This window comes from Mytilus californianus, unplaced genomic scaffold, assembly GCF_021869535.1.
Source record: "Mytilus californianus isolate M0D057914Y unplaced genomic scaffold, xbMytCali1.0.p SCAF_1, whole genome shotgun sequence".
NCBI lineage: Eukaryota > Metazoa > Mollusca > Bivalvia > Mytilida > Mytilidae > Mytilus > Mytilus californianus.
Window position 1 is genome coordinate 70,230,179 of NW_026262581.1, and position 27,531 is coordinate 70,257,709.

Consider the following 27,531-nt stretch of genomic DNA (forward strand, 5'->3'; position numbering starts at 1 on the left):
GGAACTAAAATTCTACGATCAGACTTATTCAAACTTCAATTACTATTTTTTTTTTTCAATGGATTTCCTTGAAATTTAGATTTTGTGAAAGGAGTAATTCCATATATTGATAATGTTTAAAGACAAACTATGAAAAAAATTGTTTCGACGTAAAAACTCGGATCTAAACGGAAAATTAAATTCCCTGAATTGACCAGAAAATCTGCGGTCAGATTTATTCAAGTTCTATAACTGTTTAAATTTTCAATCAATCTCCTTAAAATTTGAATTTTGTTATAGAAAAGGTATAATATTTCATTAAAATGATAAAAAAATTTATAAAAAATTATTTGTTTAGTTGAAAAAAATTAGACCTTGCCGGGGAAATAAAAAGACCTGAACGGACAAGACTTAGACCATACGAGTGATGTATTTAAATAAACTGAACCTAATATTTGAATTTGGTTTTGTTTAAAATATAATTATATTAAAGAGAAAGAATGACTTTAAATATATTTAAATAACACTTGCCTCATTGATGATGAGTCCTGGACCTAACGAGAAAACAGGAGTGTCTGTGGAAAGTATTATTTGCACAGAAACGTGTAATCTAATGACGCGTGCATGTTCGTCGAATTGGAATGTTTGAATTACATGAACGTGTGCCGGCAGTATAATTCACACCTTGAATATTGACAAGAATGATTGATATTAGGTGATAATTGGATCGTTAGTCTAAATAAACATTTCATTTTAATCTGTTAATTAGATTGTCATTGTATCGTGTTACACGAACTAAACATTGCTCGGTCACATTGATATAATTGAAAAAGTTCATCTGCAATTTTGCAAGAGAAATTTAATGTGAGATCAAGTACTCCAAATGTTATGGTATATGGAGAATTAGGAAGGTTTCCACTAGAAATTAAAGTAAAATTAAGAAAGTTATCGTTTTGGAGTAGAATGGCTAAAAATTAAAAAAAAAAACTTTTTAGATCTATGTATAAGCTTATTTTCAAATAACATACTGATGGTATTTGTGAATTTAAATGGTTGTCATTTGTAAAATCTATATTTGACAAATCAGGATTAGATAATATGTTTTTCAACCAATACTTTGATTATTCAACTATCAAACCTGTTATAAAACAGATCATTCAAGATCAGTTTCTTCAAAAGTGGTTCAGTAATATCGATAACTCGTCTCGTGGCGAATGTTATAAGTTATTTAAAACTCAGTTTGGTCTTGAAAATTATTTATTACGTCTTCCAGAGGATAAGAGAATCTGGATTTCAAAATTGAGAACATGCATTCTCAAAATTTCTATGGAAACTGGCAGATGGTACAAGATCGTTAGAACCAATCGCATATGTACCTTATGTAATGAATGTATTGGTGATGAATATCATTATCTATATGTATGTAATAATAGTACTATTACTGATATTCGGAAGAAATATATACCGAAATAGTATACAACATATCCATCTGTACTGAAAATGCAAAAGATGCTGTCATTGTGTAACTGTTAGCTATTGCATAATTTAGCTATATTTATCAAGAAACTATCTACCTTCATTTAGAAAGATGCATGTATCTTTCAAGTTTTATGATCTTTAGAAAGTACACTTTTGTTATTAGTTTCCTGTCTATTCTGTCATTTTTTTTAATTTTAATTTTTTTTTTTTTTTTGAAAGTAAATATCTTTTATTACATATCTGCTGTTTTAACAATTTACTCGGATTACAGCGTTAGCCCGAGTATCCCTGTTATTAGTTACTGAATTTCCAGGGAAAAAGTTCAGTAAAAAAAAAAGTAATCAATTATTAAAAGTATTACATATACATTCTTTAAAATACAGTGTATACATATAAAGTATAGAAATCCGTGGTATAAATCACGTGTTTACGGAACATCTATTTGCTTTCCGAAATTGTATTCATTTTCCCATATTTATAATCATTCATTGACAGTTATTTTGTACTTGACCTTTTGTGCTGGATTAGTTAACCTGTTTACTAATTCATTGTCCGAAAACTAGTGCCAAAAAAAGCACATGTTTGTAGTTAACAAATTGTTGGATTAGATTAAACTAGTTTGGTAAGTATTATATATTATTCATTAGTAACAAATGTATATAGAATTTAAGTGTTTTAAAAATATCAGGAAGTATAGTAGAAATAAAAAAAAAAAAAAAATGTCAACATGTGATTTGATACCAACACACACAAAATTACTTGAGGATACTTAGTGTAAAACAGTGATGAATTATGTTCATTTTAGCTTCAAAGTATAATGAATAAAGTGTCTTGTTTTGTTTGTTTATACATAGAAAAAGTAGAAAACCAACAACAACAATATAAAGTCTAGCAAAGGTATTTTGACTTCAATGACCTTTATCTACTGAGACATCATTCATACATTTCAATTACATATATTTTTGAATATTTTTTAAGCATCTGACTTATTGTTTTATTTCTATATTCCATCAGATAATATCTGTATTTATATTCTTGTTTAAATATTTCATACACATTAACTTGATTTGTCTTATTATTTGAAATGCAATTGCATTTGTGCAGAGTGAATAAAATAACTGTCAAGAGATAATTAATTCTGTCATTTATTGCATTTGATTTGTAATCTGTCCTCATGTAACACATATTTTGTGTCTGAGTGTAAATAAAGAATTGAAAAATTTAACTATACATCAAATAATTAGTGGAATATGTGTCTATGGTAGCCTTTGGTATCTCGTTTCTCTTCGACTTATGTACATAATATGTGAGGTTTGATTATCCTTTGGTATCTTTCGTCCTTTTGACTTGTATCAGTTTTGATTATCCTATTGATATCTCCCGTCAGTTTTGATAAACCTATTTGTTTTCCTTTTTTGATAAAATATTAGAAAAAAAAAAGATGTGGTTTGATACCAATGAGACAAATCTCCAAAAGAGACTAAATAACATGCGCACCTCTTAGAAGTTAACAACTATACGGTACCGCACAGCCTTCCAAAACAAGTCTTTTTTCGGGTTTATTAAGGTCCAAGAACTGTCACCAAATTAAAATTTTTCGTTAATGTTGTTTTTGTTTTGATAAAATATTCAATTCATACTTTAACACAATCTGCACTTCAAGAAAATTCTTTGAAAACATATATTAGTGGAATTTCATGTCTTCAGATTTTAAAGTCTCCGTTCAGGTCCAAGTTTTCGCACCCAAAACATATTTTTTATTATTTGATTTTGAATTTTGATAAAAATGTTATATTTTGCATTTTACAAAATCTAAAATTGAAGGAAATCCATTGAATATTTAAAGAGTAATTGAAGCTTGAATAAGTCCGACCATATATTTTCAGGTAACTTTAGGTCTTTTCGTTTCTCCGTTCAGATCCAGGTTTTGGCATCAACAATTTTTTTTTTTTTTTTTATTTTTATTTTTAATAAAGTGTGGTTCTTTATCTTTCACAAAATTCTAACTTGAAGAAAATCTGTTGAAAAATAAAAAAAGTTATTGTAATTTTAAAAAGTTGAGTCGTATATCATCAGGTCTATTCAGGTCTTTTCAGGTCCATTTTCAGGTTTTTAGTGTACCCCCCAAATTATTACAGCTTCAATCAGTTACTTCTGATTGGCCACGTCGCTATATATATCACAGTTCTAACATGGCAGATGATTGGTAAAAAAAAATCAATTATGCCTAGGCATGATGACTTATGGCTAACCATAAGTATTTATGCCTAGGCATAAATCGAATTATGGCTAGGCATAAATCGATTTATGCTTAGGCATAACTATTTATGCCTAACCATAATTCGATTGATGCTTAGGCATAAATAAATATTTGTGACGCACATACCGCGCCATAGCTATCGTTTGGAAAAATGTTGAGATTTTAAAAGAGATAAACCTTGGCACGTTGGTACCTCGTTTTAAAGATAAAAAAATCACATCTTATATAATTGTTGGAAAGTTGTAAAAATATGAATTGCAAAGTTTAGGTTTAATCGATGGGTCTACAATTATGAACATACGGTTAAAGTTATTAAATTATGGATCCTCGACCGTGTATTGAGCACCTGGAGTTCAAATATTTGATCTACCTGTGGATATTCTGCGTTTTGCTATTGAATGCAAGTTTAGTGTTTCTGATCTAGCAGCTCTAGCCTCGTATCAGCTTCTGAAAATGCATTTTATAGAGAAATGAGACAGTGCAATTTAACAAAAATCAACGTTTCAAACATTTCGGAGGAAGATTTAGAATCAATTGACACAGGAGCTAGTTGACGAATTTCCCGTCGGGGGCGAAAATATGATAAAACAACTTTTATTGCAAAATACACCAATTAAATTACAGTCATTTTTAAAAGTATAACATAACAATAGCTATAAAATTATCTACTCATGCATAATTATACCGGTATGGATGATTGATTGATTAATTGGTGTCTAACGCCACTTTCAACGCTATCATGCTATTTCGTAGCGGTCAGTTGATATTGGTAGAGGAAGCCGTAGTGCCCAAAAAAACCCACCCACTTTCGGTAGGAAAATTGATAACTCTAGTCAATTAAGATTGGAGTCGAGCTTACCTACCCAGTGCGGGATACGAACTTACAAACTAAGTGTTGACAAGCTAGTGATACAGTAGTTTGACTACTTAAACCACTCATCCAACGACTCAGTCCCCCCCGGTATGGATGAAATGAGATGAGATATAGGATGAACTTCAACTCGGTGCATTACATTTGCGCACAGCATTTTATTATGTTTTCGTGCATTTATTTTACAGCTTCAACCAGATGATTATGGATGGATGCCTAACGTCCCGCGGTAAATTGATATGCATATTCAGGACGAGAACATGTTAATGTAATATGCATATTTACCTTGCTTTGTACTAGACCGACACGCGGAGTCGAATTTTTAAGTTCACACGTGTAAGTTTACAAGGTAACATGCCACAGGAAGGCATGTCACCTTACCCGGACACATTATTCTGATTCTGAGCCGACAAGTCATTGCTCTTACTCCTTAATGCCGCATGCTTCCCGGGAAACAGCAAATGCCAATTTTATAGTTTTTGGTTTGACCCGGCCGGGGTTCGAACCCACGACCTCCGGCACTCCAGGCGAACACGCTACCACGAAACCACCAAGGCGGTGTACTTCAATTCGACAGTAACCCGCAATATAAAAAGTTTATTGGGAAGCCGCTCATATTAACACCTCCAGACTCAAGGAATCAAACTGTAAATAAGGCTGAGGTACCGACCATTCATATTTTTTTGGGGTGGGGTGCATGCTTTTCTTTAACTGTTTGATTCCATATTTCTTGAAAAAAAGACTTTATTTATTTCAGAAGGGAAGCGAAAAAATAGTTTGTTCCATTGAAAATAATGGAAAAAATAAAACAATAATGAAATTAAAAACCTTGTTATTGAACACAAAGTTTATTTTGTATTCAAGACGAAACATATATTTGTCTTGAGCACAAGGAAATACACATGCTCTCGCCCACAAAGGATGAAAAGTCGGTGCCTAACCAATCTGATAAAGATACAGATCCTGTGTCTAAGGTTTGGCTACAAGGCTCTGACACCACTTCATGTTCTTATCTGTTCTGGTAATTATTACATTAGCCAATAACATTTCAGCCTGCAAATTTTTGATGGCGTGTATCAATCTGACAATACCAGAGAATCCCAAATGGTCTTTAAATCAGAAAATAGAATGTAGCGTTTCCAGATCCTTGTAAGCAAAGCTCGGACACACAAGATCTGTATTTTAATCCGATTGGTTTCTTAATGTACATAAAAAACTGCATTACTTTCTTGTTTACTGAGGCCTGTTGGTCTCATACAGATAGAGAGTTGTGCTTTTTTTTTTAAAGTGAAGCGTTGCAGAAGTAAAACCAAGCGCTATAGATATACTGTACAACGCTGTGGATATGAATTGTCTTTACATCTCCAGCTCTAGACTTTACATCTCAGGACCAACAAGCTCCATAATTATTAAAGCTTAAGGATTCGAGGATGTTACAAATATCATTTTTTAAAATAAAGTCCAGTTTTTCAACAGTAACTGTTATTGTCATGCAGGCCTGTAAGGCCATGTGAGCTATTCTCGTCATTAAACATACGTCGTCCGTAAACGTTCACATTTTCACCTTCTTCTCTGAAACCACTCAGCCAATGTTAAGGAATCTTTGCAAGAATAATATATTGAAAGTCCTATACAAAAGACTTTCATTTAGATCCGATTGGTAAAAAATAATACCACCAGAGTTAACCTTTGAATTTGACAGGTGAATTTTCAGATTCAGTTTGCGGCGGCGGTTTTTGGTATTTTGCGTTTATGTTGAAAATTACAATAGATTTAAAAAAAGAATAGTGCAATGAAAACAGTCTGAATATGCTCTTTAGTAAAGGTCTTATTTGGGCACTTTGGGCTCTTATAAGTCTGTGTTGTTTCATTGACTATTAGCTTGATGACTTATTTATAGAGAAACCTTTCCTTCCAAAAAGGTATAGACAAGACCAGATTTACAAATAAATAATTAAACATGACCGAAATTATAAATCAACTCCTAAGGGTAGTTTTCTTTTCTTGGGAGAGGGGGACGTGGGAGAAATTATGGGAATTTCTTATTTTTTCAAGTCCCCACCTTGAAGAAGGAAAATACATTCAAGATCCCCCTTTCTATAGACATACCCCCCCTTTACACACACACACATTTCTAAATACTTTTGTTCGTAGTAACAATAAAATGCATTACATTTTTATTGCTATTACAGTATAAGTATAAAATATTGCGTCAGTAGTGGATCTAGAACTTCAAGTGTGGAAGTTGTTTGCGATTTCAGGGAACTTAATTTGGAAATGCCGGTTATGGTCTCATTGATATTTACTACACCTTCATTGATTTTTTCTTTAGATGAAAAATACTCTGTTGGAAGAACATGTTGAAACTTAGGATTTAGATCTTAACAATTGAGGCGAGCGGAGCGAGGCGTAAAAATTGATGTCTTTCGAGACAAAACTATTTTTTCTGTATGGGGGAAGTGAAGGGTGTGGGTCGAACCCTGAACAGATGGGGCAAGTATGGACACACGATTTAAGCTTGATACAGCTCTGAAGTTTGATTATGATTAAATATTTGACATTTACCTATTATATGGTCCAATATCCAAAATCTAAATATGGTTAGATTCAACATATCAAAGAACCCGAAGATTTCAATTTTTGATGAAATCAAACAAAGTTTAGTTTGGACCCTTTGGACCTTAATGTGGACCAATTTAAAACTTATAAAACTTAAAATTACCAAACCTGCTTACAGCAATTTCTATTGGTCACTGGTTGATAGTTGTCTCATTGGCAATCATACTTTATTTTCTTACTTTATTATTACAGTTCCAATTAGTTTTTTCAATGAGTTATAAGTTTCTTTTAAATATAATACAGAATCTAATTTTCATTCTTTAATCATGATTTCCATATATGCGAGGCTTATTTTTTGGCCTTTTATATTTTTCAACTTTTTTTGTTTTTTTACTTTGCTATATTTTCCTCTGATGATGACGGTGATGATATGTGTGTCAGTTTGGTAACGTTTTCCTACAGCAGTCCTCTTTTAAATCCTGTTGCTTCTCATTCATGTAATGGATAACAGCGTTCAGGATTACAGGGCTGCTATAGGTATATTTAATAACAGAAGAAAACACACCTTTATCCCACATAAAAATGGTTTCCTATTTAGACATACTTATAATCAGCTTACGCTGCAGTCTCCTCATCTTCAATCTCTCTGTTTTACAAACAATCAATCCAAGATCAGACATTATTTGTCTGTTGTACGTACTTCATTTTATCCTTATTATTGAAAATATTGAAACAAATCCAGGCCTTAATTCCCGTAATGAGTGAACGAAACACAACCACAAGAGAATTTTATATCCATTTGTAGTCTCAACATAAGATCTGTAAGAAACATACTAAAATTTCTATATAATTTTTGTGATGAATTTGATATTATTACGTTGTCAGAAACACACTTAGATCCCAACATTGCTGATGACGATATAAAACTTAATTCCGTCTCTTCAACTATAGTTAGAAAAGATAGAAACAGCTTTGGTGGTAGTTTACTCATATATGTTAAAGATGGTATTGGACTCAATCGTATTAATGCACTCGAAACAAAAGAAGATGAATCCCTTTTTGTAAATATCCATGTTAAAAGTCAAAGTTTCTTATTGTGTTACACTTATCGATCGCCTAATTCAGATAATAATTACTGGACACGATTAAATCATGCAATCGGGATGGGATTACAGGTCAATGAGAGGATGTTGATTACGGGCGATTTCAACTCTGACTTACTTACTACGCACAAAAACAAACTGATTGACACATTAAATTTGTTCAATCTAACTAACGTTATTGAATTACCTACTAGAGTAACGGACTATAGTAGCACTCTGTTAGATCCGATTATAATAAGTGACTCTATATCATGTTCCTTTTCATATGTTCTAAAAACTCCATCTGAAATTCGTGATCATGATGCATCTATCGCATTTCTCGAATGTCCAATGTCTGAGTTTAAATCTTTTAAAAGAGAAATATGGCTATATGATAGGGCTGATAAATTAAAATATGCTGATAAATTAGACGAAATTGATTGGAATACAGTGCTTCTGAACAGTAAAAACACTAATGAGCTGTGTGAAATTTTTACAATAGAATTTTTGAAAATAGCTAAAAAATGCATTCCTACTAAACTAGTAACTGTACGACATAATGACAAACACTGGTTCAATAATGACGTAAGACGTGAAATTCGAATTCGAGAAAGATTAAGATAAAAAGCAATTAAATTTAAGAGTCAAAACAATATTACGAAGTACAAAAAACATAGAAATAAAGAAAATAATATGAAAAAAATTTGCAAAGAAAATTTTGAAACAAATTTGGATAGTGTAATATCAAAAAAACCCTCGAACTCAAAAACGTATTGGAAATTATTGAAAACGTTGATTAAATCCAAAACAGGTTCAGAAAATATACCTCCTCTCCAAAACATTATTAATGATAATGAACTGAATGATATTGTATATGAATATGAGGAGAAATGTAGTTTGCTAAACACATATTTTAGTATGATTTCTAAACTAGATAGAGAAAATATTGATTTACCCGAATTTGATACAAAAGCTGTAAGTAAGTTTTCAAAAATCTAAGTAAATATAAAAGAAATAATAGATATTATTCAGATATTAGATCCAAACAAAACATCTGGCCCTGATGTGATCAGTTATAAAATGCTAAATGTGTGTCCAGAAAAGGTAGCAGTTCCGCTCAATATTATATTCAATAAATCTTTACGAGAGGGCATATATCCAGTTAGCTGGAAGATCTAATACCTATTTTCAAAAAGAGAGATTCATCTTTGCCTTCAAAATACAGACCTATATTTTTAATTAGTTGTGTAGGAAAAGTTATGAAAAGAGTTGTGTTTAAGCACTTGTACACTCATTTACATGCTAATAAATTAATTTATGATTATCAATCAGGATTTCTTCCTAAAAAATCAACTGTCAATCAACTTTTAGAAATATATAATTGCATATTAAAATCTTTAAAAAAAAAAGAAATAAATTGTTTTGTATTCTGTGACTTCTCTGAAGCTTTTGACAAAGTTTGGCATAGAGGCCTTATATGCAAAATGAAAGCTTATGGTATTGACGGCAGTTTATTGAATTGGTTTCAAGATGATCTATATGATAGAAAACAGAGAGTAGTATTGCATAATTCGTCTTCTTCCCTTTGTAATGTTTCATCTGGTGTTCCCCAGGGATCAATTCTGGGCCCTCTTCTCTTTGTCTTATATATTAATGATATTGCTGATAAGCTTTCATCACTGTGTCGGCTATTTGCTGATGACACATCATTTAGTTATTCTGGTAACGACGGAGAACAGATTAGATCTGTTATCGATCGCAACCTGAAAGAGCTGGATGTTTGGTCTTCTAAATGGCTTAATAAAGTAATTTAACCCTGATAAAACCGAAATTATGATTTTCTCAAATATTGAGACTCCTGACCTCAGCTTTTTCTTACATGGTAAAAATATCCCTTCTTAGTACATCTCATAAGCGCCTGGGAGTTAATTAGAACTATTCTTTTTCAACTGCCGGTTAATTTTCTAAAATGTTTCAGAGATTATGCACTTGACAAAGGATGCATAGATACATTTTCCTTAGTATTTAACTATAGGCAAGCATTGCAGGACCTTGATTTAGAAGAATACCTGAAAAAACCCTCTGACACGTGACTGTTCCCACTCGCCTTATATTTTCAGCCCTTCTGGCTATGTTATTACTGGGGATCTAAACATAATTCAACATGCACATCTTCGAAAGGTGATATATCATGGTCGTAAGTTTAGAGAACCCCAACACATTAATTGGAACCATAACTTCAAAATAATTATGGATTCCATTGCGGACTACGCCAGAGCATTGCCTAAACGGGAAGAAGTTGAACTAGACACTTTTTCAGAATGGGTCAAAACAATCAGGTCTCTGATAAAACTGTGAATGATCGACTAAAGTCCGTTTTCAGAGACAAAGAATCTGCGAAATATCTATCATCTCTTCACGACAAATATGTTGTTGTTCCTGGGGACAAAGCTTCAAATAATATTGTCTTTGTATGTAAATCGTACTACTACGAGTGTCTTGTAAAATAATAAGTAATAAATGAGCACTCAGGTAATCCCGCATACAAAAACATATCATTTGACAAAGATGAGATTTTGGCGAATCATAAGTCCTTCATGGCTTCAATGAACATTTCATTGAACAGCAAATCTGAGGATTTACCTTGTTTGTATCGGATACCTACGCTTCGCAAAATTCCTTACAAACAACGGTACATTGCCGGCTCATCTGCATGTTCAACAAAGGAGTTGTTCACTACATTGACAAACATTCTGTCCGCAGTGAAAGAGGGTCTTCAGAAATACTGTGAAACTGTTAATAGCGTAGTGTTATTAACAATAGTAAAAAGTCTAAAGAACTTCTGGATAATTTAAAATCTCGATCTTTCTCTGAAATTAATTTTATCAAAACTTTTGGTTTTGCAACAACCATTCCGCATGTGAAATTGGAAAATCGTCTAAAAGAAATAATCAACAATGCTTTTCAATATAAAAATGGTAACATAGGCTATAAATTTATTACTTTGGGATACCTTACGGCATATTTTGTTAATAGTGAACAAAAAGGTAAAACATTCTACATAGAGGAACAAGTGATCAGTATGCTGGAGTTTCTTATTGACAACATATTTGTTGAACTTGGACGTAGATTTTTTCAACAAACTGTCATCACACCTATGGGAACGAATTGTGCGCCTCTCTTTGCCGACCTCTTCTTATTTTCATATGACTCGGATTTCATTCAGACACTTGTCAAAAACAAGACGATCAAAGAAGCCAGATCAGTTAATTTCACATTCAGATATATTGATGATGTTCTTTCCATAAACAATCCAAACTTTTCTGATTGCCATTAATATATCTCCCACCTTAGTAGCAATATACCAACTTCACCTGCATATGGGATATACATTTCCCAACTCATTTGGTATTCAAAAGCTTGCAGCTCTACTCAGACTTTGTTAAACGTCACCAGTGTCTGCGCAATTAGTTGACGAACCAGGCTTATGTCAAAGAACGTCTCGTTTCGAAAAAAGTTCATCGGAAGATACCAAAACCCTGTTGATAAATATTCCGTATCAACTTCACAAATAATACATAATTTATATATAAATAAAAAGATGTGGTATGCCAATGAGACAATTATCCATCTTGATGTAAAGATTCTAGGTACTTACGTTGTTTATCATCTTTTATTTGTCTTTGTAAATTACTAACGTTTACTGTTTGGTCCATTTTTTGGTAATATTCCTTAGACTTTTACTAAACTTGGACAGATGCTTGTTTAGGATCATTAGATAGTATCCAGAAGTAAATTTTGTAAAAATGCATTTTATTGATGAATAAAGGATAAATCATCAAGCAATGTAAAAATTATCTTCTTTATCATTTGTTCATTCAATAGATTTATGTTTCAACTCTATTATAAATCTATAGATTTGATTGCATACTGTATTCATTATTTTTTTCATACATTTCAAACGTTTTATTTCATTAACTGTAAATTTAGTATGTGCATTCCCCTATCACACTGAAAACATGGACAACAGCAAAAGTAGGCGAGACACATTGTGTCTGTTTGTTTTGTTCACACATTGTTGTCAATATAATGGAATTGTATGCGGCTGTCATGCAAGTGAGAGGTTAAGCTAGCTTTAAAACCAGGTTTAATCCACCATTTCCTACATAAGAAAATGCCTGTACCAAGTCAGGAATATGACAGTTGTTTTCTATTCGTTTGATGTGTTTGAGCTTTTGATTTTGCCAATTGTTAAGGACTTTCCGTTTTGAATTTTCCTTGGAGTTCGGTATTTTTGTTGTTTTATTTTTTAGTCATAAGGCTTAAATTATCAGTTGCCTTCAATGACGAATTTTACCCATTTATTTTGTTTTCGATTAAGACAATTGGAGATAGAAAGGAACTTGAAACAGAAAAATAGTCCGTAAGACAAGATTTACAAAAAAGCAAAAAATGACTTAATCGTCTGTTGATTTATTTATAGAAATTATTGCCTTTAAAGGTTTTTTTTTTAATCCGTGTTTGCCTTTTCAAAAATTTTAATAGATAAAGATAATCTGGAACAAGATCTGCAAATGAATCAACATGCATCACTGTGATCGCAATTCGGTTTAATAGAAAAGTCATTGCCTTTCATTTCCCCTCGGTTTTACACCCCTTCCTCTAGCTTTGATGGAAAAGATACAATGTATTCATATTAAAATAAGAAGATGTGGTATGATTGCCAATGAGACAACTCTCCACAAGAAAACAAAAGACACAGAAATTAACAACTTTATTTTACTTTTTCAATGGATGTTAAGGTAAACGTCATGGGTACTACTGCAATAATCCGACAACACTGTTAACATATATTGAGGTTAATAAACAGGCTTTGATGATAGTAATGGGTCAATATGTATATTTTAAATGAGTTTGTAGACTCCGTTTTAATGAATTTAACAGAGACTGTTTTATAAAATCTTTCTAGATAGTTACTTCATCTATCCACCTCAATGAGCCATTTATAAGATTGTAGACTACGTTTTCCAAACAAATAATAAATGGAAAAGACAAATGAGTAAGGAAAAGCTGAAGTTAACGTTTTACTAGCAAAATGAAATGAAACGGCTAGTATATCTTCTTGTTGAGCAATTAAAATATGACGCTATTACTGGGCTTCAAACACTTGCTATGATAAATCGGTCCCATTTTTGTCAATTAGCGCTACCAACCTTTCCACATTTGTCAGCCCATGACTTCTCTTGAACAACAGTAAATCCTTGCTAAAATGGGTCATCCGTTTGTCTGTGCGGAATGTATAAATACGCAGCCAAATGCGGTTGAAATGAAGACGTTAAATCCGATGCCTCTGAATGATTGATTTCTCCTTAAACGTCCATTTGCAAATATGTCATGCATATTTAGGACGAGATGCAATGTGGGTCGACTGAGAACAAACGTTAATAATCCTACATAGACACTAGTCACTTGAATCATATAATCATGCGTTGGAAAAAAGTATAAACTGTGCATGACAAGAAAAAGGATAAGCCTTGACCTATGTCGTGAGGTAAGCTATTTACACCCCCTCCCCCCTTTCATATTTTTTACTCTACGATACACGGATGCAAAAAAATATACAGAAAGCAAATTTGAAGGCAATGAAGACCATTTAAATTTGTAAGTAACTGAGATTTGTGCATATCAATTCCCATTGCAGGCATTTTCTTATAGGTTCCGGATAGATTTGAACTTCAATATCGTCTAATATTTAACTGGAGGTGATCAAATGCACTTTAAAATTGTAAATGCTGATTTTTTTCTGGATTGCTCTATTTACAATCCTATTTTGGACCCCCTAATTCCTAGGAGGCGTGTCTAATTAGTCAAGGTTTAGTAAATAAAACCCCAACTTAAAGACCTACACCGGGTTAATAAGTACGGGGTACAATAAGTAAAGAAAAGAGATCCTTTGTGAAATGAGAACATCCAAGGTATCTTAGAAAATATTTTTGCGTTGAATAACAATAAAAACTTCACTGAAAGGTTTGTGAGTAGTATTAAAAACTGTGACACTGGTTTTACTGGCGATTGTACCATGCGTTCAATGTTATGGAGTTTTTTTTTACCTACGATAGATGTGTAATTATCTAAGTCGAAATTGCAATCTCTGTAATAATCTAATCAATAAAACAATACATTACAAAAAGTATTATTGATTTATATATAAGATATTCGCAAGATGTCAATATGTGAAAATTCTTAATGTGCTGGTATAGTCATTAGCGGAACCATGTTGACCGTTAACATCTGTTACAACCGAGGTAATAAATTTTAAAGGGTCCTGTCTGATCATTGTGAATATAGTGTACTGTCAGACTGCAGATTTCAATAATAACTTCATGAATCCAGTGATACTACAGATACGATACAGTATAATGCAAAATATTTATTATGAATATAAAAAATAAAGGCAACAGTAGTATACCGCTGTTCGAAACTGATAAATCGATAGAGATAAAAACAAATCCGGGTTACAAACTAAAACTGAGGGAAACGCATCAAATATAAGAGGAGAACAACGACACAACAAAAACACAACATTAAAATGTAAACCACACAGAAACAAACTATAATATAACAATGGCCTTTTTCCTGACTTGGTACAGGACATTTTAAGAAAACAATGGTGGGTTTAACCTGGTTTTGTGGCATGCCAAATCTCCCGCTTTTACGGCAATGTTAAATATAACATTAAAATGACAACATTACATGACATGACTACAATACAAATAAATGGGAGAACATAAAACTAAGAATTAAATTTTGGCCTAGGTTAATCACTCAAATATCAGAAAGATAATTTTTCTCCAGGACTTTGTCAGCAACCGGGTCTTTCGTGGAAAGTACACCAGCTGACAAGCCACTACGCTCAACGCAAATAAAAAAAAAACAATGACAAAGCGAAGCTTCATCTGACGGCCCATGCGTGGCAATGGTTAAACCCCCGCCTGACGGTTGGATACAATGTTTTAAGGTGTTGAGTTGAAGTTGGAGATGTTGGATGAACGATGCTTTGAAAATGAATGAAACTTTTGAATAACAAGTGAAATATTTCAAAAGGTTTATTTATTGAGTTTTTCCCCCTGTCGTTGAAATATTATAGGTGAATCATAAGGTGGGGGTTGATGGCGGTTGTTTTGAGAAGATGCTTGAAAAGATGTTTACACAATGAGATATTAACTAAGACTGTGATCCACCTGTTTCCCACGTGATACATACTCCGAAATTTGAAGCATGCAACTTAACTGACCTGTTCATGTTTGCGTGAACTCTTTATCAAACTTTTATGATGCCTGCAAGCTATCTATTATGGAAGATGCAGAGGCGGGTTAAGGAAATAAACAACACTATTAAATGGATTCGAACTACTCATCTATAAACCATGATTATACAATTCTATAATCTACTAAAAAGTGTTTGTTTATATAGCTTTATACCATTTTGATCATTCACCTAAATTTCTAGACGATAAAAATATATATGTCAAGCGGGAATGAGTTGAACGAGCTCAATTTAAACATGTACTTGTGTTTCCATGTCTTTATGGATTTGTTCAGCATAAACTCCCAATCAATTGAGTATGCTAAGGATACTGATATTTAGGAGACAGCAGTCTGAGAATTGCACATTCCAGTTCCATGGAGTCATTTCCACAGGTCGTATTGGTCGCTTCACCATAAACAGGTATTCATGCATGTAATCAACTAAGCTCTAAAGAACAATTTCAAAGTGGCCTAACTAACATTTTGATTTTTGCGCTGTTTAGTAAAATATATGTCGATACATGGAATGAAAAACAGAATTGTAATATTGATTGCTTGTTATATCAAATGGTGAAAAAAACTGTTATTACCAAACGTACATAGAGGAAAATATTGTGTACAGTTCAATGGTTTCTGTATTATAAAAGAGTTGTTGATTAATGTATCAGGTACAGTAGTGTATAATTTGAAAGCTAGATTGTTTAGGTACAGTGAAATTCTGAATTCATGTTGATCAAGAACCCGTATTTTGTGAAGAGAATGTGTAGAATCTATGACAAACTTGATGATTTCAACTTTCTAATTATCAACTTTCTATTTTTCAACAGTAAAACACCCTCTGCCACATCGTATGGCGTTAACATATACCATTGATAAGCTACGCTCATTTATTTTTAAACTATACGAACTTCTTTAGCAGGGATATGCTTCTGACACAAAAACTGCTGCATCAGAATAAAGAAGAACGACAAAACTCGATACTACATAAGTTTTACTGTGTCATCATCAAGAATTGATTGACCGATGCGATAGGTCTGTGTCTCAACTCACCAGTTACATGTGTTGCAATTTTTCGAGCTAAATATACTTGAATAGTCTTCTAATCCCTAATTTTACAGATTGCGTCCTATTCCAGATTGCAACATTTTGACTAAGTGTGGATTCACATGGCGGGTGATGCTTGCATTGCAGGAAACTTGTAGCCTGTCGACGAGTCTGGTTTTGCTCCTTTTCGAGTCCCACAATTTTTGTTTGTTTGTCTTGTTTATCGATACATTATGTTTGAATATTGGTAAACTATAGTTACCTCTTTTATAAAAAAAAAATCATACTAATCCAAATTGCAATACCTACTTATTATGATTGAAATATGTAAATCTGATCTTGGAGGATCCTTGATTGTACTATATAAACAGTCATAGTTATATACGTTCGCGTAATACATCATTGAAATTGATCTTACTAAGTAAAATCAAATTAATATTTAAATTATTAGTATGTTGTCTAAAATCATTTCAGATACTAGTCATTATAGTGCAAACTATTCTGTTGACACTGTTTTTGTGAGTGTTCTTACTATGAATGAATCTAAACACAATGTGCCCATATATTCAGCATATGTCTATCATATGGGACGAGCAAAGCGTAGACTTTCTGTAGAATTTACCAGAGGTTGAAACCATAAATTACAAAGACAAATGTAAAACTGAGTGACACTGTTGAAATTGAGATTGACGGAACAAATAAAAAAATAAAAAATGGTACCGTTCGGTCTCCGATTGACATATAGTTTCCACAATCGCGACAAGCATGTAATGTTTTATCAATTGAAATTCGCTTGTCTTGTGGCAGTGTGCATTCCTCAAGCGAGGTAGATAAAAACTCTGACGTGAACATTTGAATTTGCTGTTTCTCCTTCAACCACACGCTTTGAAAAGGTAAACACAAAGAAAGCTATAATACGCCATATTTCATCAATACGTCTTTGCATCGAATATACAAATAATATTTGCCACTTGATACTGATGACAGTACACAGCAGTCAACAATTAATTCAAATACACCTCATTATTTCTTGGAAATTTCGCAAATCATGTATAGATTCAAAATTTAAACACCAAATACTATTTGGTTGCTGCCTGCAAATGTGCAAACCCATACAACACTCGCCGTAGCTTCAACAAAAAATTGGTTGCTCAACAAAACGCCGTAAACGAAAAGTCAGAAATATTGTAATAGATAAACCATTCCAAAAAATATTTCCGTCAGTTATAAAATTGTGTTTGTACCTGTTTATTGTATTTATTATTAAGAATTGATAAATGCTTTTTATTTCATTCATTTTGTGTAACACTTTTAGTAACATCCTAGAAATGTATACAAGCCCAGGAATCTGCTGGTACATATTGGTATATTCCAATTAATAAGTTAAAGCCATAATTGCAGTCAGTTATTATCGATTCAAATGTGTACAAGGAGGATCCTGGACACGACTGTATTCTAGTTCATACTGTTAAATGGTATAAAATTAGGGCGATTATCAACAAACGACTGTGACCCTCCAAGTCCTCCTCCTCCTCATCATCATTATCACCATCGTCTGTATTATCATCATCGTTAATTTACTCTTACATTCATAGTCGGAGTTATTACCCTCTTATCTGGATGCTGCTGCCTTCACCCTGAATGTGTCTTTCTTCATAATGGATTGGGGAGTATCAGGAGTAGAACCGTTGCTAACCAGTAAATACATTAAAAGAACCTACCCAGTTTCAGATCGACATAAAAATATCTATTTGCCAAACAGAACAGACACGCTTGATACTCATAAAATTTGGCCAAGGAATGGATACAAAAGGTATGTATATTACCAACACCAAAGAAACTTGTATGTCAAATAAGCTTATTATCAAATTGAATGAAAGTTCGAATAATTTTATCGATTTTCGCTTGACTGTTTGAAATTGAGGTTCGGGTATATAAGATTAAGGAGCTACATAAAAAGACTCTTGAAAAGAATAAAAGTAATGTAACATCACAAAACCCGTGCATTTTATTAATTTAGTTCTGAATAAAGTTGATATTTTACTCTAAATAAACTCATTTTAGATACCATGCTTAAAAGTTTGTACGCCAGACACGCGTTTCGTCTACAAAAGATTCATCAGTGACGATCGAATCAAAAATGTTTAAAGGTCAAATAAAGTACGAAGTTAAACCCGTTAACTAAGGGAACGACAATTAACAGCGTTAACACTTAGAATTTTACATGACATCGAAATGAACTTTTTTCTAATATTTTTATTTTTTCTGACAGAGATTATAAAACCCAGATTTCACATTGTTTTTCATAACTTGAGTAATGTGTATATATGCATGCTCTTTTGTTAAGTTCGACCTCATTGTACTACATGTAGGAATAACAGTCATACAAGTGGGATGCGATTTTTTTCATTTGCCATTATTTGTGAAACTCTAGGAAAATAAATGAAAAATAAACAGAACTTTAAGATTTCTTGTTTTTCTTCGACAATAATTAGGCGGTTTTTTTTGTGAGGGGTATCTACGCTTCTTTTTTTTTAATTTTACAAATTTACTATTGGATTTTCATGTACCTAATATTTTGACAAGAAACAGTGAACTCGTTTATTTAAATAGTTTTCAGTAATGATTTGCTAGATTGTGAAATAAATGAAAATGAATGTGTCGTGAACTGATGTGATCCCATTGAAATTATCATTGAAATTAGACTTATAATTCAGTTCGCATGTAATTTATTTCAAAATTAAAGCTGATTAGAGTTGTATCTTTTATAAACTGCATCTCTATATATAAATTGATCAATAACTAACTTTTTAGATGCAAAGATAATGTGCTACGGCATGGAACAAACTTTTTCTATACTTTGTCGTTTGTTATATTTCTTGAAGCATGACCCAGTTAAATCTGCCGTAAAGAATGTTGACCACTTACTCATAATACTGTATAAAACATAATTTTAAATGTACATATAGATTTTCAGTATTTAGTTTTGGCATAACATTTAAAAACTTTTTTGTGAATCGATATTTGAAACATGTAGTAATATATCAATAAAGGTTAATATTTAGAATTAGGAGTGTTTCTTAATTGTTGTGGTTCTATATATACGTATATACGTAAATATTAAGTTGAAAGTTACTATTACAAAATAAAGAAATGTTCAAAATCATGTAGTTTATTTTATAATTCGCACAATTAATTAAGCGCAAAGTAAACGCGCATTCAATTTCAAAAATGCAAGTGCGCGTACAAAATAAACGTTTGAAATATGTAGTAAACTCCTGTTTACTTTCAACTGCAAGCAAAAATTAATTTGTGAAATCTGTATAAAAAAAAAGTTTACAACTAACTAAACGGACACAGAGTAAAATAGAAAATTAAAGTTGACAAGCGAAACATGTGCACATGGCGTTAAGTGCGTTCACTTGGTCATGCTTGGTCTGTACCCACCTGTAGCCTCAGGACGAAACGTAATGAAAAACATTTGCCTCTTCACAACTATAAAACTTGTTTACGTATTCTGTGAAATGCTTTATTAATGTTTTTTAAATCTTTTTTGTTGTCTGTTTTTATTAGACTTTGTTATTTTTACTGTCCCCTTGACATTTTCTCGTTTTTTTTTAAAATTTGAATCCGCCGACACTTGCAAAATCTTAGTGCGTATCATGTCTATGATAGTTTACTGACACTTTTTTCGAGAGAATTTAAACCTAATGTAACAATCTTATTTTTTTTCGCTCTTTATATATTCTTTTTATTTAAAGTTCTGCTTCAAAATTTGTCGTTGATGCATATCTTCAAGTTGACATGATACATATAATATTGGTTTAATATTCAGATATCATTTAATGACATATATACATGTTCTGGATTTCCCCTGGGTCATTTTTTTGTCGCGACCTCTTTCGCCAAAACGATATTTTTTTCGCCACTTTCGATATTTTTTCCCGAACTAAAATAAACATTTTTTCGTTTACAATTTTCCTTCCTACCAAGAAAAAAAAATCCGTTTGCAGCATCATTGTCTCATCTATTACAATTTTACATTTCTATTTTTACCTAGACTGTAATAAACTAACACTCATTAATAATAATAAACATTTCTAGTTTCCTCTTTTAAAGATACTGTAAAATTGCAATATAAATAATGAAATCATCTTTTTTGATTTCTGGTAATACGGGATTCATCTTGGATACTTGCCGTCTAGTTAAAGGATAAAGACGGAAGAGATTTTTCATACTTTTGAACATTTTTCTTAAAATCAACAGTGTTCTTTTCTGAACCATCGTTAAAGAAAAGTTTGAGACGTAAACATATGTTTCAAACACATGCGTCGATTAAACGATTGTGAAGTCCACTACGTATCGGTTAGTCTATGAAAAGGCTTGTACATATACTATGCAATTTAGAGCGAGGGGCTTGTCTCGAGCACTTAATTTCATAGTATATACCTTTTCAAAGACTATCTTATTTAGCTCATATTTACAACTCGAGTAATCTTTTGATTAGTCAATTGATTTTGGTTGACTAGTTGTATGACAGGAGTTTGTCAAACAGAGTTCATTTACTAAGTTTCATGTTTTGTAAATTTACTCAGTGGCAGTAATTTACCAGATGATAAGTTTATAAATGCATTATACACGAATTGAGAAAATAACGGTTTATTTTTCAATCTCACATAAAACTTGTGATTTTAAAAGTCTTTTGACTCCAGAATGAAAAGATGATAGCTGCTGGTGTAAGTATGTATATTGATATAACGCAGTGTCTTACTACATGTTCCTCTTTTCGTTGTAAGATAACAAAATAAATGGACCAAAAACTGGCATATATGATTAAATTGCAGCGGAAGCTTTACAAGTTTTAAAAACATTATTTAATTTCAAAGTTAAACTAAAGCGATAATAGATTTGAAAAAAACAGTTATATGTGCCCATAGCGGATAGGTATTAAAAAGCAACTACAAAAAGATCAAAGATTTTAGTTTTTTTTTTTATTTCAAAATAAAAACTTAAAGCTTTATCAGAAAATATATATATATACATATAGGTCGAACATTCCCTTCATACATTATCACGGTTTTTCAATTCATAATGATATGGATCAAGTTCTTTAAGAAAGTAAAAAAAAATCCTTATAAGTTGACTTAAGTTCACTTCACAAGGTTTCATAGAACATACTTTTTTACTGGTTTGTGTACACAGTAATCGCATGGATTTTTAATTACATCAATTATAAGATAGCGTTGTACTCTAATCAAGGTATTAAGGGCCACGTTTGTTATTCTTTATTTAAAGGATAAAAACTTGCAAAAATAAAGAATAACAACTTGCAATTATCAAAAATATTTTTAAAAACCAAAAATTTTAATAGCAGGATATAGTAAAATCAATGTGGAAACTAATTACAAACATCTTTTTTTTTAATTTGGGACACAGAGTTTTATTCCAAAATAGCCAAAGGCAATACAATGAAATATTACCCATGTGGTCATTCATTCATAGTTACTTAGTACACGGAAAAAATATGTACTATGAAACTTAGAATGCAAATTCAAGCAATTTAATTGGACGAGAAATTGTAAGTATGTGCCAAAAACCATTATTTATATCAAATTTGTCAAAACAATCGTTTACCTGACAAATGGCGCCATTTAACCACACAATTTCAATAAACAATGAACACATTTATTAATTTGTCCATTGTTACCGATAGCTGACTAGTGATTTCCTATCAAAATCGTAAAGCGTGACGAGTTCAAGGTGAAATCCCAGTATTGTCTGATCAAGGAAAACTCCGAGAAACTTCAAAACAATAAACAAGATGGACAAAGTCGAACCGTTACATGTCTTTCGCCAGTATTGTTTTTTGTTGTCACAATTTTAATTTTTTCGCAAAATGCGAAAATGGCGACCGCTGGCGGAAACCCTGACATGTTTAATTCGAAAACTTAGATTATTGTTTAAACAATCCATTGTTTTTAAATCCTTCAAGTTGGTGAGGTGTAAAAGATCTAGACATTAAGAATGATGCAATATAGAGATTCCTAATATCATTTAATTAAGATAAGTACAACATGTATATTCAAGAGCTGCTTTAGCAAGTATCGAAATCTTATTATTCTATAGTCGGAAAAAACCAGCTGCACGAACAACTTCAGGTACCCAATAACTTGATTCATCAAAGTCAAAAATACATGTCGTAGTTCACTAGTTTTTCATAAATGTTCAACTATACAAAAAAAAAAGACGATATGGTGTGACAGCCAATGAGACAACTCTCCATCAGAGACTCAGGTCACCGTAAAAGTAAATGAGGCTAAGTTTTAACTTCTCCTATTCTACGCTGGTAGTGCGTCTGCTTTTATCAATTGTGTTAGAATGCGTTTCGGTAAGTTTCTCTTTAATAACTGAGTTAAACCTGCTAAAAGTCCGACACTCCTTTGAAACAATGATATATTAGACGTAATTTTTTCTTATTTCTTTTGGAAGATTTATGTACAACACTACAAAGACAATATATGTTTTCTTTGTTTTTAGTGTTTTTCTATTTACAGGATTTGGCTTCGATCTCACAATGTTATCCTGCATCATTACAGAAAATGCAGCAAATTAAATATTTTTCCGGGTGACTGCATGACATTCCCAAAATATAGAGATACTAAAATGATAAGAATAATGCCAAAATTATACGCCAGAGTTGTTGCGGCTAAACAAAGATGTAAAATATAATAATCGGCGTATGGTTTCAAAGAAAGACGAACTTGTAAATATATTATTTCAGTATTTATTAATGCTTTATATTTGACTTAGCTAATTTAGATCGAATTATGTACTTCCTAGTGTAGCCTTCGTCTTTGTTGTTGTTGATCTGTTTTTGTATGTTCTTTTTCTACTATAACCTTCTTCTTCTTCTTCTTCGTCTTCTTCTTCTTCTTCTTCTTCTTCTTCTTCTTCCTCTTCTTCTTCTTCTTCTTCTTCTTCTTCTTTTCTTCATCACAAAAATGTTATCAATCCGATAAATGAAAAGATATTTGGAAAATTCAGTGCATATTTTGATAAAAGTACAATATAATGTGTGTCAACACAATGATGGATATTTGATGTGTATCTGAAGTGATTGGAAACTCGACAGTTTAACTTGTTTTGCAATGAAATGAATTTATATTACAACTGCGATCGATCAATTCATTATCGCAAATTCTTCTTTTATATAAAATATTTTTATTCAGAGCAAATCGACTCTTAGTAAATTTTTCAAACGATCAAATTCTGATGACGAATTGTAGACGTGTAAGCTCAGGCACCTTGAAAGAGAGGTAGAAGATACGAAAAGGAAACTCAAATTGATAATTTAAAAACAAAACAAAATCTACCAAAAGACGAACAGTATACAAAACACAACAGAGGAAATTAAAAACAGAGCAACATGAAACCGAAGAAAACAGGGGGTGATCTCATGGGCGCTGGAAGGGTAAGCGAATCTTGCTTCCCATGTGACACCCCTTGTGTTGCTCATATATTTACAACCCCGATGACAAGTCTTACTCGGTAGTTCACATTTGAGACAAATAGGACGGGATTGTGGTTATGACAGTTGGAACATATCCGTGGTCATATGTAAAACAGATGTTCTATAACAATTTTTATTATATTTTTTTATAACGTATTATAATTCACTGGCACTTGTCTCCGAAAGAATTGCCATTTGGCTGTTAGAAGACGAAATAAATTACGGTTGACATACTTGAAAGGCCTCTTCCAAATGATTTGTCAACAGAAATAAGCGTGATATACAGCATTACGTATGTACTTTAATCTAGATGTACGATATAATAAGTTTCAGTGGGATAGACAACCGCAGAATTGAAATATAGCGGAAGTTTGCGACCGGTGACATTTTTCAAAAATCGAGTTAAGTTCATTGTGTTATATAAAATATATAGGTACTTTTTTTGAGACAAGTGCCTGTGTTATAATAAGTGTGTCTAGAAATTCAAACAAGCAATATAACAGTTGAACGTATTCTTTATTGCTCTCAAAATGAGACTCGAACTTGTACTCTTCCTCCTTCTTCCACGACAATATTGCCTAGCATTGGAAATATATAAATTCCCTGATCTTACATCTGCTGTAAAAATCAGGTTTCAATTTTGGAGGTGTTAAATAAATCACAATACGCAAAGGATAATACTCATCTTGAGTGTACAGTTATATAAATGCAGGATGATATCTTAAAACATTCAGGCAGTATAAATATATAGCGATATATGTCTGCAAAGTATACCTTGTCAATTGGAATTAAATTTCCTACAATAAATAGCTATCGGGAACATGAAAAATGCTGAATTTGCATGTAACAATTCTGGTATTTATGGCTTCGTTGTGATAATGCTCCTGTGTCATTTCATTGGTCATTTTTGACAAATCAGCTTATTTAATAAAAAAAGTTAACATGAAACATTCTGAAAAAAAGAGATTCTGACATAACTCAGGTATTCATCACAGAAATAATCAATAATTTGGGAAAATAATACGAAGCTGGTAATGTCTATGACAAAAATATTCCATATTTGCAATATTTAGTTTATATACTCTTTAAAATGCGTCAGCAATGACGTTATCTTTGACTGTGGAATGTTTTATTTTAAAATTTATTTCTTGTTAATTATCAATTTAATATTCTCTGATTTTTCTTTTTCGTTTTGTGTATGAACGCAAAAGACTTGTGCACCGTTTATACAGTTACAGGTCAATATGATATATTTAAGTGAACATCAAACGGTTGCAAAGACAGAAATTATACTTAAAACATTCTCTCTGAATAGTGGACTTACTTTTCTGATGTTTATCAAACTTCGTAGACAAAAACAATACATGATATTCAATAACATCCTCGTCGTTCTGTAAGGGTATTGAACCAATGGAAACAGTGCTTGCATCAATTACAAGCCTGAAGATTAATTCAAGTCTCCTGTTGCAACATTGACCATTCCTTATATTCCAATATATTTTGAATCGGACCCAAATATTACTAATTCTACAAAAAATAGTTGTCATAGATTTATCCAGGACATTGTTGTATCTAAGGTTTCAATATAAACTTTGTCACCTCGTTGCATGTTGAATGCTGCGGTCAAAGTTTTCCTACAGCTTTAAGGTCCTACAAATGTCATCGTTTTTGCTACCTTTCAAACAGGTACATGACCTTTGGATATGTCTTTTTTATTTTATGAAGATTTGATTTACTTAGCAGTAATGCTTTATAAAACAATATATTTCAGAGCAAAATTGTAACTTTTATTTTATAATAATGATAAACTTAAAGGCAATATTTGGGCTAAGATAACTCTTTTAATTTTTTTCAAAGTTATAGATTTAAAGATTCCATGAGAAAAGTATTTGGTAATATTCAGCCGTTCCAATAATATTAAGTTGTTACTAAGAGACTGAAGTGTTCAGTGCTTCGGTAGTGACATCATTTATAAAATGTTTTTTTCTAATATTTCTCTCTTTTGATAAAGTAAGTCTTAAAAACTAAGGTTCAAACAACATCATGCACATTTGACCTAAGATGAATTTGACTATTCTTTCAATGTCACTTTTGGTCATAAGGTTTCCATGTATTTATATATTCCTAGTTTTCAAACTTTTGAGCTTGGTGATCCATATGAAGGTAAACTACGAAATAATCAGTTATTTTTATTTAAATCATGCATTACTTTAACTTTTGAAATGATATGTTCCCCAATAACATACATGCATGGCATAACAATTTTGAAAGTTGCTTGATAATAATCACATTCAACTACATTAATTGTTAAATTTACTTTCAACAGTCTTCAAAATAAATGTACGTATTTGTTGTAAACAATGACACAAAGAATCACTGTAGATAGTGATATAATTAACATAACCAGAAGAGCCATCTAAACCTTTAAGAATGTGGTTAACAAGTCTTTGAATAGTGGGAACAAAGATTTTTCATACCCATAGACATTACTTTACATTTATAAAAATAACTGGGAGATGCAATGGAAAACACATTAATACCATATCTGTCAACGGAATTTGCCTTTCATCGTTTAAAAAGTCAATCATCAATCAGAGGAACAGTATAAGAACAGGATGTTGTCAAAGTGTTAGTTTGTCTTAAAAAAAGCAACTGTTGTTCAACAGTCATAATTTGATTAAGCAAAAACAAATTCGGGTAACAAACTAAAACCGAGGGAAACACATCAAATGTAAGAGGAAAACAACGGAACAACAGAAACAAAAGCAAACGAACACATACATCGAAACGGACTGTGTGATAACAACTGCCATATTCCTGACCTGGTACAGGACATTTTAAGAAAAAATGGTAGGTTGAACCTGGTTTTATGGCTAGCCAAACCACCACTTATATGACAATGTTAAGAATACAGCTGAAATGACAACATGATATGAATTGAAATCTTTACAATGTTTCAGGTTTTGGAAATAAAGACAAGGTGATCTCCATTCACAATGATCAATCAGATATGTTTGCTGCTATAAATATGACAACTTTTACCATGTCCTATCTAAATTAGTCAAATGTCAGAATTCAACAACTTTATCATATTTATATTACAATCATTGTCTGATAATTATTATAGTTTCTTCAGTTTCAACAACAACAAACAACATTACAATTTACAACCCAGGAGTATTATTAACATAATTCACAAAACTTACCTTTTTGTCAATAAAGTATGTCACAAACATCCTAGATTGTTATGTTATAAATTAGGACGTTGGTTTTCTCAATTGAATTGTTTCAATAACTCATTTCGGGGCCTTTTATAGCCGACTATACGGTATTGGTTTTTCTCATTGTTGATGGCCGTACTGTTGCCGATAATTGCTTACATCCACTTAATTTAAAATTTTGTTGATAGTTGTCTCATTGGCAATCATACCACATCTCCT

The 27,531-nt window shown here is 31.9% G+C and overlaps 1 protein-coding gene across 3 annotated transcripts in view; it reads left to right on the top strand.

Moving 5' to 3' along the window:
- LOC127723202 (uncharacterized) overlaps positions 1-27,315 on the top strand; it is a 46,977-nt gene extending 19,662 nt beyond the window's left edge. For all 3 annotated transcript variants that reach the window (XR_007991943.1, XM_052229732.1, XM_052229737.1), the window contains 3 exons: positions 18,177-18,394; positions 23,136-23,344; positions 27,052-27,315. Coding sequence is in view for 2 of the 3 variants with exons in the window: in XM_052229732.1 (XP_052085692.1) it covers positions 18,177-18,394; positions 23,136-23,310 (393 nt within the window). In the remaining variant the exon portion in view is untranslated. The remainder of the gene's footprint in view (positions 1-18,176; positions 18,395-23,135; positions 23,345-27,051) is intronic.
- Positions 27,316-27,531: the final 216 nt, after the last annotated feature.